The following is a 15333-nucleotide window of genomic DNA, read 5'->3' as shown; positions in this document are numbered from 1 at the left end:
CTGTATTTTTTGTTTCATTCTCTAACTTAAGTTTGTGTCAACCAAATGTTATGAAACTTATACATACTTATCACCTAAAAACTCTGATCAAGTACAAGTGTGGGAAGGGTCACTTTTACTATTAACTATGTTCCTTTTAGTGTCTGTTAATAAACATGTCTTTAGATCATGATTTTGGGTTCACTGGGTCCAAAATTAAACTGTTTGATTTCAACATAAATTGAATATACTTTGAATTGCTGACTACAATCCTGGATTTAATTTTGGATTTTTAGACAAAATTTTCAAGTTGATTCAAATCAGGGTCCAAAATTAATTTTTTGTTTGATTTCATCAAAAATTGAATTCTTTGGCTTCTTTTATATGCTGATTATTAACCATGTACCTAGATTTTGGATATTGGACGATAAGAGGTTAATGCCTTATTTCCAATTTTTTAGTTGTTTGACCACATTTATTTTGTGTCAAAAACCTATACTGTGTCATATATTCAATTACAATTCAAATTCAGAGTTATTTTAAGCTTTAATGTTGTGTTCATACATGCCCCAACTGTTCATTGTTTGAACCAAGCTCTGTGGTTGTATCAAGCTGTGCTTAGCAGGGCATTTTTATAAAAAAAAAAAAAAAAAAAGGCATGCTAACGCTTCAACACAACATGATATGACATTTCATGCAATACCTAGTTTTTGTATTGTCTGAGGCAGAAGCGTCTACAACATAAACTATTTGTATGAAACTTTACATTTCAGAAGGTAGAAGATCTGGGTGCTTCATCCAATATATACGTGTACTACTGATATCTTATGTAATGAAGTTAATTGTTTGTCATGTCCATTGTCCTTGACCTCATTTCCATCAAGGATTTATACTATACAAATTCTTGTTTCTTTCCACAGTGCTTGAAAATAGTGAAAAAAAATGTCATGTTAATTTTCTTACATACTATGAGTAATATGATAACTATATTTGATATATATAGATAGAAACTTTATATAGCAAAATGATCAACACGATAAGATCTACAAATAAGCAAAATTTTGTCAAAATTCTTGGTTTACTTTCTATAGTTGGTTTGCCTTTATACTTGAAATTTTCATTACTGGTTCTGGTGTTTAGGGCAAAAACTGAAGAAAATAGAGAGAAACTTTACACAGAAATTTTAAAGCAGCAAAAAAAACAAGATCAACAAAAAACATTTTTTTTACATGAATTATATTCTAGTCTATGGCAAGCCGTTCTCGTCAAAACTATGTTTAAACCCTTTTTTCGAAAAAAAAATACACACTGAGATTTAAAAACCTAAAATAATACATTGAGAAATCGAAATTACACACTGAGATTAAAAAAAATAAAAAAACACACACTGAGAATTCAAAATTACATACTGAGATTTTAAAAAGACACACTGAAATGTAAAAAAAATTGAAATACACACACTGAGAATTGTTAATTACACACTGAGATTTCAAAAATACAGACTGAGATTAATATGCAAATAACTAATGAATATTCATGAGATGAATAATTCAACAGATTAATATCTTGATCTCAAGAACTCTTGTCAATGATGTATATTGAAATGGACTTCAGTGGACCGTGAAAATGGGATAAAATCTCTAATTTCGCATTTAAATTTGAAGGATCATTATCATAGGAAACATGTGATCTACGTTTGAAGTTGATTGGACTTAAGATCGGCAAGAAGCACACACAAAAACCAGCAAAAAGAAAAGTGACACAAACTACCGAAGTAGGAGTGCACTAGCAGTTACAAAATGCTATATTTAAAGCACAATTAAAGTCTACAAATAAACAGATTCTTCAACAAATTAACAATGGTTTTGGCTTTTTATTAAGAAAATAGAATGTATTTTTTTTTTATAGAAAATAGCTAGTTCATCAGCACACATCTTTGTTTTTCTTCTGCTTTTTGATACACGATAAGGATCGGAAAAATCCACTGATTCTTGCAGCAAATGTGGTTTTCTTTCCGGCATTTTTGGTACTCATTTTAATGTCTTTTGCATCTTTTTCGGAATTTTCTTTCACTTCATTATTTCCAATACTATCACAGCTGATTGTCTGTTCTTCGGTTACCTCTGTATCTTTCTCTGTTCTGTTTTTCTCAACATCGATTGTTTGATCTGTTGTCTTCCTCTCGTCTTCGTCATTCTCTGTCTCTTCATTTGCTTTGACTATTTTGGAACAATTTTGTTGTTCCCCATCAATATCGATAGTTTTATTTTTATCGTCTTCATTTGTTTTTACTGTTAAATCATTTTGTTTATCCTGAACAACATCGAAAGCTTGGAATACTTTCTTCTTTTCGTCCTTTTCTCTCTTTTTCTCGATCTTCTTCATTTCTGTCAAGATAAACATTGATGTAGAAATTTTAATGTTTTCATAAAAGATTTTAAACTCCGTGCCCTCTGGGTTTATTTTTTGTAGTGTTGATCCGAAATTTACCTATTACCAGCATTTATATAGTATATTTATTTCTCTTTGAATTTATAATATTAAGTTATACTAAATAAATTTCAAACTGTAAGACAAACTTTTCATGAATCGTGTATGTACATGGAACTCTGAATTAGGCAATTAATTGCGTAAACCCTCAGGGTTTATTGGACGACATATGTAGTCTTTCGGAACACCGGATGTTATTTGAAACACTTCTGTTCTTTTTATTACCACCTTTCAAATACATGCGCAATAGCTTACTAATCTGTTGAATAAGCATTAGCATCTTAAGTTGCTATAGAGATATTTTACGTATGATCTGAAACATGTGAAATTTATTATGATATAATATTTCCTTGCACACGATTACAAGCTGCTAATATTAACCTACATGCGTAGTATTTAATTAGAGTCAAACGTTGAAACCAGCTGTGTTTAGATATGAGATAAGATTTCATGTAAACAATGCGATTTATATTCTGAACAAGAATAATTAAAAATAAAATCTTTAAAAAAAGTATTAGTAGCATTTTATTTTAGATTTAAGTTTAGGGAAGATGTACATGATGTAAAAAGCAAGCTATTTTTTTTTATACATTACAGTTATTTTTTGTGATTAAATATTGCAACTTTGATAAAAAAAAAATTGTTTATTAAAAATGTAATAAAACAGATATTGATGCTGAGTTCACACGTAATTCGAATTCGAATCGCATTAACTAATTCGAATTAGTTTAATTCGCATTCAATACGTTTTACGTCATAACGTGAATTCTAATTCGAATTACAATGCGCGTCAAATTCGCTTTACTGTCCAAACGACGTTAACTTTTAATTGTTATTCACAAAAGCGTATTTCTAATGCGAATTGGATAATTCGGATTAGCCAATTCGAATCAATTCGAATTAAAAAAGAAGAGTGTGTGAACGCGATTAGCGAATTCGATTCGCATTCGATTCGAATTCAATTCGATTTAAATGTCCGTGTGAACGACGCATAAATATGAAAAAATAAAATAAAACGGAAACCTACAACTAAAATATATTAAGAAAAAATACACTTGACTATGCAAATGTTTTGTCGTTTTTCGTTTGTTAATACAACACATGCAAACATTAATTTGTTTCTAACTTCAACCTGTTTAAACGAATTTTTTTTCTACGTTTATAAAAAGTATGTTTTTCAACAACATGAGCATGAATTATTGAAAGTTCAAATAGGGTCAGAAAAGAATTATTAAACGATGTTTCTACTTCTGTAGCAGTTAGAAAATAACAACAAACGCCTCAAAACGTTTTCAAAACTTTAGTTAGAAACAATTGCACCATGCAGATGTAAGAAATAATACTTCAAGCAATGAAACAAGGAATCAAATGTGCCGCTTTAATTACGGCTGATTACCTTAAAATTAATCATGCATGCAATTCAAAAGTTTAGCAGAATTAACAGGGTCGGCGAAAAGATATCAAATATAAAAAAAGAAGATGTGGAATGATGTCAATGAGACAACTATCTACAAGTCCGTATACGTTAGCTGCACGCCAGAGGAACGCTTAAGCAAGCGTTAAACGCGCGTTGCTTAAGTTTGAAGTACGTCGAAATGCAAAGGTATACGCTTGGTGAACGCTTTTTTACTCCAGGAAATTTTCATGGAGCATAACAATTTCATTCACCTCAAGCGTGTGTCAAGAGTATACATGTACGATACACGCACATAATATACACGCTACAAGGGCATTGAAAACGCAACAGATGAGTTTGGGACACGTTAAGGGCACGTTGTATACGCTTCAAAATCGTTCGACTTTATGACGGCGTACTTCAAACTTATGCAAAGCGCGTTTAACGATTGCGTGTATTGGGCGTGCGAGAAGCGTACCTCAGTAATTTTCTCTGTACGTTTGGTGCACGCCGGTCTTTACGCCAATGTGTGACGCCGGCCGGCTTTTGGAGTGTCTGGGACGTTAAACTATGGGGTGTTTGTTTTATACCGGCGTCACACATTACTAATGCCGGCGTCACACATTGGCTCATAGATTGGCGTGCACTAGACGTACAGAGAAAATTGAAAAAGTCGGTATACGTTAATTGCACGCCAGAGGAACGCTAAGGGAGCTACCATTTAATTTTTATGGGGGGGCTAGGATGAAAAATTTTGTCCTGCATTTTTTTTTAGCTGTAATCTCTGTCCTGCCTTTTTATTTTTCACTCTGTTCGGTTCTGCTTTTTTTTTTTTAGTTTATCCTGACTTTTTTTTTACCTAAATTGTCGTCCTGACTTTTTTTTTTGCAAGTGTCTCATCCTGCCTTTTTTTTTTACTCAAAACTCCTGTCCTGCCTATTTTTTTCAAATTTCATCGTAGCCCCCCCATAAAAATCAAATGGTAGCTCCCTAAGCGATCGTTAAACGAGCGTTGCATAATTTTGAAGTACGTCGAAATCCAAAGATATACGCTTGGTGAACGCTACAACTCGAGGAAATTTTTATGCAGCATAAAACTTTTTATCCAGCTCAAGCGTGTGTCTAGCGTATACCTATACGCTACATGCACCTTTATACATACTCTGCAAGCGCGTTTAACGTGCTACAGATAAGTTTGAGACACGTTTAGGGCACGTTGTATACGCTTCGAGATCGTCATAACATAAGTCACCTGAACGCCCGATAAACGCTGAGGTACGCTTCTCGCACGCCCAATACACGCTTTAAGCTCGTTGTGCACACGGTACAGATATGATTGATAGGTGTAATGCATCCAAAATTACTAGCGTATATGGTAGCGTGCATGATTTGTTACCACGGCCGACGTACGTTGGAGCTATACACGCTGATGTGTGACAACGGTATTACATTGAGCAAACAATCAATGTCAGTTTTTAATTCTTATACAACAAAAGTAATATAAAACAATACATCTTTATTAAACAACTATCTAATATATAATGCCTGAGACTACTATAATGCCAAACAAGCATTTGGGTTTACGATTGCATTTCTTTTTTTAAAGAAAGCAACTTGTTTCTATAAATTATATCATACAGATGTGAAATATGATAATTGAATTAGAAATTTTTACATTTCTCTTATTGATTTTAATACATCATTGGCAATGGTTGGTTGAAGTTAGAAAAGACTTCAGCCTACGTCAACTATAACCATCAAAACTCGTTAAGTTAGAAGAAGACTGAAGAAAGTAGACATATTTATGAAATAAATACCTTTTTCCAACATCCTATTTGCTTTTTCACCCATCTTTTTCATCTGCTTTCTCCTCTTTTGTTCCTTCTTCCATTTTGACTTCACATCCTTATTGTGTCTTTGGTTACTTTTTTCGATTGCTTTGAATTGTGTTTTAACAATCTTTTCCTCTTCTTTAGCTTTTTTCTGTCTTATTTTTTCCTCTTTCATAAGTTCTCTTTTCATTTTCCTTTCGTCCTTTTTCGTTTCTTTGTCATTTATTGATCCTTTCACTTTCAGTACAGAATTCTGGACTGGATCCTATAAAGATAATACAGCATTTTTCAAATAACACAACACGCACACGTAAAATTGATATTATAATGATGCAAAAAAATTGACTACTCACTAAAGATATATTTCAAGATACGTTTAAAAAACGAAGAGTTTATTATCAAAAAGTTGTTTAAAGAAACAAACAAGATTAACGGCATACATAAAGTTCAAATGTACCATTGAAAATCTCTTGATTTTCATTACAACCACCAAAACCCAACTGACTATCAGACACACGAACACGAAGAAATCACATCCTTTTGGCTAAAATAAAATAGAACAACTTTAGCTTTTACCCGTTTAGAAAATGTGTAGCTCAACGTTACGTGAAAGGAATTTTTAATAGAACAGATTTCATCGTGAATATGAAAAACAGCAATGAAATCACTGTTCCACTTAAAGTATGAAATTGGATTCTTATTACCATTAACATCTACCCCATTATAATGTCCCCTTAATTCTCTATTGTACCTTATTTATATGTCCGACTGCATTCTTCAATGGATTCTCTCCAATTCTCTGCACGTGGATCGGCCTTGTTATTATCATTTCTAGAAAGAAAGAAAAAAGAAAAATCTTTTACTTTCTTTTCCTCCAGCCTTCAGATTTGTGGGTCACAGCAGTTACACCAACTAACTTAAGAATTAAAAATATAAATTTTCATCTGAGATGATATGATTTCCTTATTTTCTTTCAGATTTGTCATTCTCAGTGAAGAAAATTTGAAGCACTTTCATATATCTTTTTTCTGAATAAGCGGTATGGGTGTTACTCGTTATTAAAGTCCATATGGTAACATATAGTTATTAACATCTATGTCATTTGGTCTCTTGTGGGGAGTTGTCTCATTTGCAATCATACCACATCTTCTTTTTTTTGTACACACCAAGAAAACGTAGAGGTGATAATGCGTAAAAATATCAAAGAAGTATTACCCCGTCTTTGCTCTGTTGATATATCCACACCCATTTCTGGTTTCTTTTCTTCCTTATTCATAATTTCTGTTATATCCTCGTCTTTTTCTGATTTCTGCTCTTCCTTATTTTCTCTTTCTGTTGAAATAAATCAAATAAATATTCATATGAGGAAAATCAGCTTTGTTATCGTTATGAACAATATACAATTCTAAAATTATAAACAATAAAAAAAGATGTTACATGAAATTATTCTTAGTAGATTGTATCAACAGAATCAGTTAAAACGTTCAAATTTTACGCTCTTGTTTGATGACCAAATAGAAATTTGCGAATTTTAGCGACACATCGTATTTGACCCTTGTCTACCATTGGAAGCCGTATGTTGACCTCTAGATGTCTGAAGGGGTTTTTGGTCATTGTGCCTCCCATTCATGTTGTGCCCAACACAACTAAAATTGGAATCTAAAGAGAAAACTCAAACTTAGTCAAATGAAATATAACAGAAAACACATAACAAAACTGAGAAAAGATGTAGGTTTAAATACAGTGACAGAAGAAAACGGACTATTTTGAACAATTGACCTTTTTATCTAAATAAGATTTACATATGACACTAGTAATACATACTTAATTCCATTTTCCAAATTAGCCTCTTTGCCTCAGAAGCCTTTTTGTCTAGTATGTCCTCAAGCGAACACTCGAATTCTGCTGTGCTCAAAATGGCCTCACAAAACCCGGACACGGTAAAATGATCCCTTTCCTCTTGTTGGGTGGACATTGCCATTCTCAACCTATTATTGTTGAACCAACTATTAATTAAAAATGTATCATACAATCTTTTGTATCACCCCCTTTTTCAGTGTAAACAGTATTTATTAATGAAAAAAATACAAGATATATATTACAATGTTAAATAAAGTTCAAATCTGGGATTCGGAAACAAGTTTGGAAAAACTTTTATAAATCCGTCACCCTTTTTTCCTAACCTTCCTTCGTTTTTCTAAATTTCGAAATCTGCTGCAATCAAATATGGCTTCACAGTAACAGATTTTTTGTAGTTCTACATGAAAATATTAATATACATTGAAAAGGATTTTTTTTAGGCATGTGTTTTTTTCGGTGTTTAATTTTAGGTCACTTAATGTATTTCAAAGCTTTTTTTCTGTAGTTGGGATATTGACTTAAATAAATTTTGCTAAATAAGCATTTACAGGAAGTCTGGCCATCGTGTAGATTGCATATGACGAGCGAAAATGGCCATCAGTAACACAGTTATAAATATATGTTTCGTTGAGTTAACATTTATTCCTCCTCTAATTAAACCTAAGACGTTTTTGCATGGTAGATAAACACCGGTGACAAAAATATATTGTGACTTGATAGGAGCTCATACCTTCATTTCTGGTTTTTTGTTTTACGGTTGTTCTTTCTAAATATGTTTTATGGTTGTTCTTTCTAAATAAATAACTGATTGAAAAGTGCATTACTTGAATAAAGTGAAATAACATTACTCACCAGAATTGTCTTTCGATTTTCTTATCTTCAAAAAGCTGAATAGAATAAATTTCTAGACTTTGAAAACTTATTCCGCTGCAGCGTATTGCCGATACTTCGACAATAACGTTGGCATTGGGGATATTTATGACGTCGAAGTATGGTAACAGCGCTGCCGCATAGATTTCTAAGATTCACTGAATTTACCTTTTTTGTGTGATAGCGCCCAATAAATTGCAATGTGTTGGTCAATAAATTGTCCACTGTGCTTATCAATAAGTTTCACTGTGTTTGTCAAAAAGTTTTTCCAAGTGCTTGTCATTGGTAACAGCACAGCCTGCAGTTTTCTCAGATTCTTTGTTATCTCCCTTTTCTGTACGATGATGGCTAGTAAGCTGTAATGTCACAGCCTTTAGTTTATTTATTGGGTTTGTTAATAAGTTGACACCAATGTTTGTTTATTTATTGTGTATTAATAAGTTCTTTCCTAGTTTGTTGATTTATTATGTGTTGATAATACCAGTGAATGTTTATTTATTGGGCGCAACTAACTTGTTTCTGGTGTTTCTATATCATAATGACATTTGAATGTTATTAAGTGAAAACTTATATTTGGCTAAAAGTTGTTCAAAGTGTTGATCATTTAGTTCTTATCAGCTTTTAAAGGAATCCCCAAACTATCATAGTTTCTTCAATAGACTAAATAAAAAAATTTGATAAAAATCACTTTTCAAAAGCAAAAACTCTACAAGGGACCAGGTAGACAGTTTCACCGGGTAATTTTACTGATTTGATTATAGGTATTATTTTGCGGAACATTTCTGCTGTTTGAAGTTTTCTCTGTCAATTACAGTTGTAGACCATGTTCTTGACATCATAAAAAAATATGAATGCTGTATCGACACCGCAAAATACCGTGATATTTTATTACAGAACAAGTGTGGACACATATCAATGTGGATAATAATCGTTTGGTGTGATTCCTGATACTTTAGTACTTTTATGCTGAATTTTGCACGAAGTAGTTATAATTATCAGATATTACCGGCTATATGTGCTTCTCTTTTTTAGAAGAACTTTCAGTTATTTTTTTTATATATAAATTCAAGGGTTTGGATTAACTTTCAATGCACATTCATCCATTATGGCGTCCACCACCCTTGTTCCGTTTGTGCATGCTTTGATGCGAATGCCTTTCTGATTGGATCCTACGTTTAACTGTTTTTATTTTAGATGTTGGATATCAACACCAAATACTCAAAATTAGATGAGGTATGCTTGCATTTAGAAAACTCCCCAAAGGAGGCAAAAAAATCTAGGATAGTGGTGTAACAATTCAATATGAGAACAAACTATAAAAACCATCTAAAATAGGCTTAAGTCATCAGATGAATACAAAGACTCTCCAAAAGAGGCAAAAAAAAAAACTAGGACAGTGGTGTAACAATACAATATAAGAACAAACTATAAAAACCAGCTTAAATAGGCTTAAGTCATCAGATGAATACAAATAGAAATACACTATTAAAAAAAGCACAGAGTTGACGTTGCAGGGTACTTATACATCACCACAACTAAAGGACACTAAGTACAGATCTGAGAGTTGTTACAGTTACTGGCAGCTAGTTCACTGTACACAACAACTAATATGTTGAGAATCGTACTTTGACCATAAAAATTTACTTTTATAAATTGTGACTTGGATGGAGAGTAGTCTCATTGGCACTCATACCACATCTTCTTATATCTAATAAAAAAAATATGCATCTGACACTAAACTTTAAAGGTGTACTGATTGATATTTAAAATACCAATCAGTACGCATTCACAATCCAACAGATTTAGTGTAATGACTTCATTAACAGTCAGAGAAAACTACGACATTGTGCAATGCCCCGACACAGGTATAATGTACGATCACCTTATATCATTTATTTGATTTGGTTAATGGTTTGAAAGTTTCAACGAAGAAGCTATTTGTATGAATTTTATACTATGATTTCGTGGCTGGAATTTGTAAAAATATTTATTCGACCAAATGAAATAGAAATTAACAACTATAGGTCACCGTACGGCCTTCAACAATGAACAAACCCCATACCGCATAGTCAGCTATAAAAGGCATTAAATTACAATGTAAAACTATTCAAACGAGAAATTTTACGGCCTAATTTATATACAAAAAATGAACGAAAAACAAATCGTCGCTGGGCTTCTAAAATGTCGTATATGACTTTTTTGGCTAAAAATACTTTTTGACACCAATGGTCTGGGCGGGAGGAAATCATTGGTATTACAAAATAATATACAGTAAGACCAATCAAAATGTGTGAAATAAGACATATTACAAAATTGCCAATGTCAGTTGTTTGTAAAGTTGCTTCCAAAATGTTGTATGAAAACTTAAAAATCGTTGTAGAATGGCTTTGGGAAAAAAATAATTGTACATTTCTTTATTTCTGTGAAAATAATTTAAGTTCTTGGATAATCCAGAAATGTCAACGTTTTTATTTCACTGCTATTTACAAAAATGTTCAAGTTCACATACGACATTTTGGAAGCATACATTTTGCCAAAATTTTCAAAGCCTGTTTGTGAGAAATTTTTTTCTTGAAAAATTTGTAATATAACATTTTAGAAGCCCAGCGACGAAATATGTAAAATAACAAACGACAACCACTTAATTACAGGCTCCTGACTTGGGACAGGTACATACATAGATAATGTGGCGGGATTAAACATTTTAGCGGGATCCTTATACCCTACCCTAACCTTGGACAGTGTAATCTCTAGTTCATAAGAGTTGATATGCATTAGAAAAACAATCTATATTTACGGTTCATCAGAGACATCTCGACTGTTTTTATTGTCTCGCCTTCGACTTTTTCATCGCAGTAATGCGACATGCGAGACTGTCGAGACATAGACATTACTATCCGGCGGCGGCGTAAACTATTTGTATAAAGCTTTATATTTCAATAGGTAGAAGACCTGGATGATTCATACCTTGTATGTGGATACCTTATGTTGCGAAGTTTCCGTCTATTATACTGTTATATGTCAATGTCCTTGAATTCATTTTCATGGTTCAGTGACTGCCTTTTAAATTAATTTTTTTTTTTTTTTTGCTATGTGTATTTCTTACTTATTATATGATCTATTATGAGTGGTAGGATAACACTATTTGGTATATGGGTTCCTTGCACTGCAATGATGTCCGTCAGACAATTATACCAGAGACATATATACACATATATATGTCTCTGATTATACGGAGTTTTTTTTCTAAACGCCTTGAGATATTGGTCTGATTTTAAGTATGTGAGTTCCGCTAATTTTGCCGAAATTACGGGCTTTGGACTTCGATAAATTGTTGAAAATCACAGTAATACGGATTTTTTTCTAAACGCCTTGAGATATCGGTCTGATTTTTGGTATGTGAGTTCACCATGATGAGTTACAGATCACGTTTACGTTTCATTCCGCCCCGCTAATTTTTGCCGAAATTAGAGGCTTTGGACTTTGGTGAATTGTTGAAAATCAACATTTATACGAAGTTTTTTTCTAAACGCCTTGAGATACTAGTCTGATTTTTGGTATGTGAGTTCACCATGATGAGTTGCAGGTCAAGTTTAAGTTTCGTTCCGCCCCGCTAATTTTTGCCGAAATTACGGGCTTTGGACTTTGATAAATTGTTGCGGAAAATCACAGTTATACGGAGTTTTTTTTCTTTCTAAACTCCTTGAGATATTGGTCTGATGTTTGGTATGTGAGTGCACCATGATGAGTTACAGGTCAAGTTTAAGTTTCGTTTCGCTCCGTTAATTTTTGCCAAAATTACGGGCTTTGGACTTTGATGATTGATGAAAATCACAGTTATGCGGAGTTTTTTTCTTCTTCTAAACGCCTTGAGATATTGATCTGAATTTTGGTATGTGAGGTCACTATGATGATTTGCAGGTAAAGTTAAAGTTTCGTTTCGCTCCGCTAATTTTTGCCGAAATAAAGGGTTTTGGACTTTCTGCTCTGATGACTTGTTAAAATTTAGTTTTTACCCCACAAAAGGGGGTGCCGGGCTCCAGAGTCCTCCTCTTAGCCGGCTACTTTTTACAGATTTTTTTTTTATTATCAAAATCACGAGATTAATATTGGAGAAGTGTTTCGAAATATCATACATTTACACCAGGTTTTTTTGTGTGTGATTTCTTACAGGTGTAAGTTCCTTGAAATTGAAAAGACTGATTTTTACATCGCGATGATTTTGAGGTTATTTCGATGTATTGCTATCGCGTAAATTTCCGACATTAATGCATAATTTATGCAAATTAGTTTTGGTATTTTAACCGATCTATAAACATGATGAATACGCGCACATAAATTAGTGCAAAATAATATTCCTTATCGTTTGATATAAATACATCTCTTCAATGAATACTGATAAAAATATTTTGGTTATTAATAATATGAAAATGTTTTGTAGTATATATATATATATATAAGTAAAAAATCATTGATTATATCAATGCACACATACCGATAGTCTGGGAACCTGACACAATATTCTCAATGTCGTAAGGGGACTTCCGGTTCGAATAAATATAATTTGCGGGAATAAATGAATGGTTACTCGTATCCAAACTTTTAGAAAAATCGAATGTTTACAGAAAAGTGTCCGTAATACACTTGTATTGCACTAACATAAGTAGAATAGTAGAATAGAACGATATACAAATGGATGGAAATCATATATATATGTAACTGTTATTTTGATATAACTTCATATAACAACAAATCAGTGTATCACTACAACATTATAGTTATTACGGTGAAGTTGAATTTCCTGTCATTTGTTCGTCATCCACACACGAACTTGTCTTAGAAAAAATAATTCTCTGTACATTAATCTCAGTTTCAGGTAAAGAGATATGTGATTTTTTTTCTGAGACAATTAAGTGCTTTTGACCATCCACAAGAACTAGCTTGTGGTCATCCTATGTTCAATACTTCAGTACTATGATTTTCGTTGATTACCACTATTTATTAGATTTCGATCAATTTCTATTCCGGCTTCTATCGGAGTTGCCGAGTTAATTGTGACCGTAAATTATAAAGAATTGAACGAAGCATATATGCACTTTAGTTGCTCAATCCTGTGAATACTTTAACTCACCTATTATGAGCAAGTATATTGCAACTTCCGATAAAAAAATATACCACATCGTCACAAATCTAGTCAATATGAATATTGTAATATAGTTTGATGCTGTATTATATTTCAATAAACCTCGGAACAGTATATCATTAGATATTTTCCTGGATAAACTTATCAAATGAACACATTTTTGTATCACTTTTTTATGCTAAGCATGAGCATAGAATTCTTCATGCAAGAAAAAGAAAAATCCATTATCATATATATGAAAAATAACTTGTATTATATTTTTGGAAAACAACATTTGTTAATTTTCTTTTTCAATTATAGATTTTTTTGAAGAAAAAAAAAAACATTATTTTTTTACTGAAGAATAATCTAAATAACAATATTTTGACAGGACCTGATAACATCACTGGAATAGTGCTTAAAGAAAACATCAACACATGCACAGACATACTCACTCTAATTTTTACAAAATCAATGCCAACAGGAAAAGTACCTCACGATTGGAACCACGCAAATGTAACACCTGTTTTCAAAAAAGGAGACAAACATCATCCTGGTAACTATCGTCCAATTTCACTTACATGTATTTCATGCAAATTACTAGAGCACATAATTGCAAGCAACATTATGAAACACCTTGAATCCAACAACATACTTTATGACTTGCAACACGGCTTCAGGGCAAATAGATCATGCGAATCCCAAATAATATCACTAATTCACCAACTATGTTCAAATAACGACAAAAATATACAAACCGATCTTATCATCATGGATTTCGCAAAAGCCTTTGACAAAGTTCCACACAACCGTTTACTATATAAACTTAAATTTTTCGGTGTATCAGATCAAGCCGCAAACTGGATAAAATCTTTCCTTTCAAACCGTACACAAACAGTTATGCTAGAAAACCATTCCTCTGATAACATACCAGTTACATCAGGTGTTCCTCAGGGCACTGTATTAGGTCCAATACTATTTTTGATATATATCAATGACTTACCTGACTACTTACATCATAGTCAAATCAGGCTCTTTGCTGACGATAGCATCATTTACCGACAGATAAAATCACCATCAGATTGCCTTAAACTCCAGGAAGACCTAGAAGGAGCAATCAAATGGGAACAAGACTGGCTAATGCAGTTCCACCCTGATAAATGCAACATACTTAGAGTGACCACAAAGAAAACACCTATCCATTTTTATTACAACATGCACGGTCACATTCTTGAGTCAGTTGAAAATGCAAAATATTTAGGTATAACTATTTCATCAAATTTAAAATGGAACAAACACATTCAGAACATGACATCTAAAGCAAATAAGACCCTTGGATTCATCAGAAGAAACTTAAAAATAAACTCAGTAACCATCAAAGACCGAGCATACCAAGCCCTTATTAGACCAAAACTTGAATACTGCTGCACTGTCTGGGACCTCTACACAACAGAGAACATTAACTCCATAGAAAAAGTTCAAAGACGTGCAGCGAGATATGTATGCTCAAACTACAAATATACTGAAAGTGTAACAAACATGATTAACACACTCCACTGGCCAACATTACAAGAAAGGAGACTCAAAAGCAGATTAAATATGTTCCATAGAATAACAAACAACAAAATTGCCATACCACATACTGACATATTAATTAAAAGCCAATCAAACACCAGGTCTAGCCACGAACAAACATACCGACAAATTCGATGCACCAAAGACAGTTACAAATTTTCATTTTTCTGCCAAACTATAAAAGACTGGAACAAATTACCAGAACCAAT

The 15333-nt window shown here is 32.7% G+C and overlaps 1 protein-coding gene across 1 annotated transcript; it reads right to left on the bottom strand.

Annotated features, from left to right (window-relative positions):
* Positions 1–1837: 1837 nt before the first annotated feature.
* LOC139520062 (DNA ligase 1-like) lies at positions 1838–8529 on the bottom strand. Its single transcript, XM_071312481.1, has 6 exons — positions 8410–8529; positions 7522–7703; positions 6913–7029; positions 6449–6528; positions 5683–5962; positions 1838–2366 (listed from the first exon to the last, which is right to left on the bottom strand). The coding sequence occupies exons 2-6, from the start codon at positions 7676–7678 to the stop codon at positions 1903–1905; spliced, it is 1098 nt and encodes a 365-aa protein (XP_071168582.1). The 5' UTR covers positions 7679–7703; positions 8410–8529; the 3' UTR covers positions 1838–1902.
* Between the last annotated feature and the right edge of the window lie 6804 nt (positions 8530–15333).

The sequence above is a fragment of the Mytilus edulis genome, chromosome 4 (assembly GCF_963676685.1).
Source record: "Mytilus edulis chromosome 4, xbMytEdul2.2, whole genome shotgun sequence".
Taxonomy (NCBI): Eukaryota; Metazoa; Mollusca; class Bivalvia; order Mytilida; family Mytilidae; genus Mytilus; species Mytilus edulis.
Note: the sequence above shows the minus strand (reverse complement) of the source record. Positions and strands in the feature narration are given on the sequence as shown.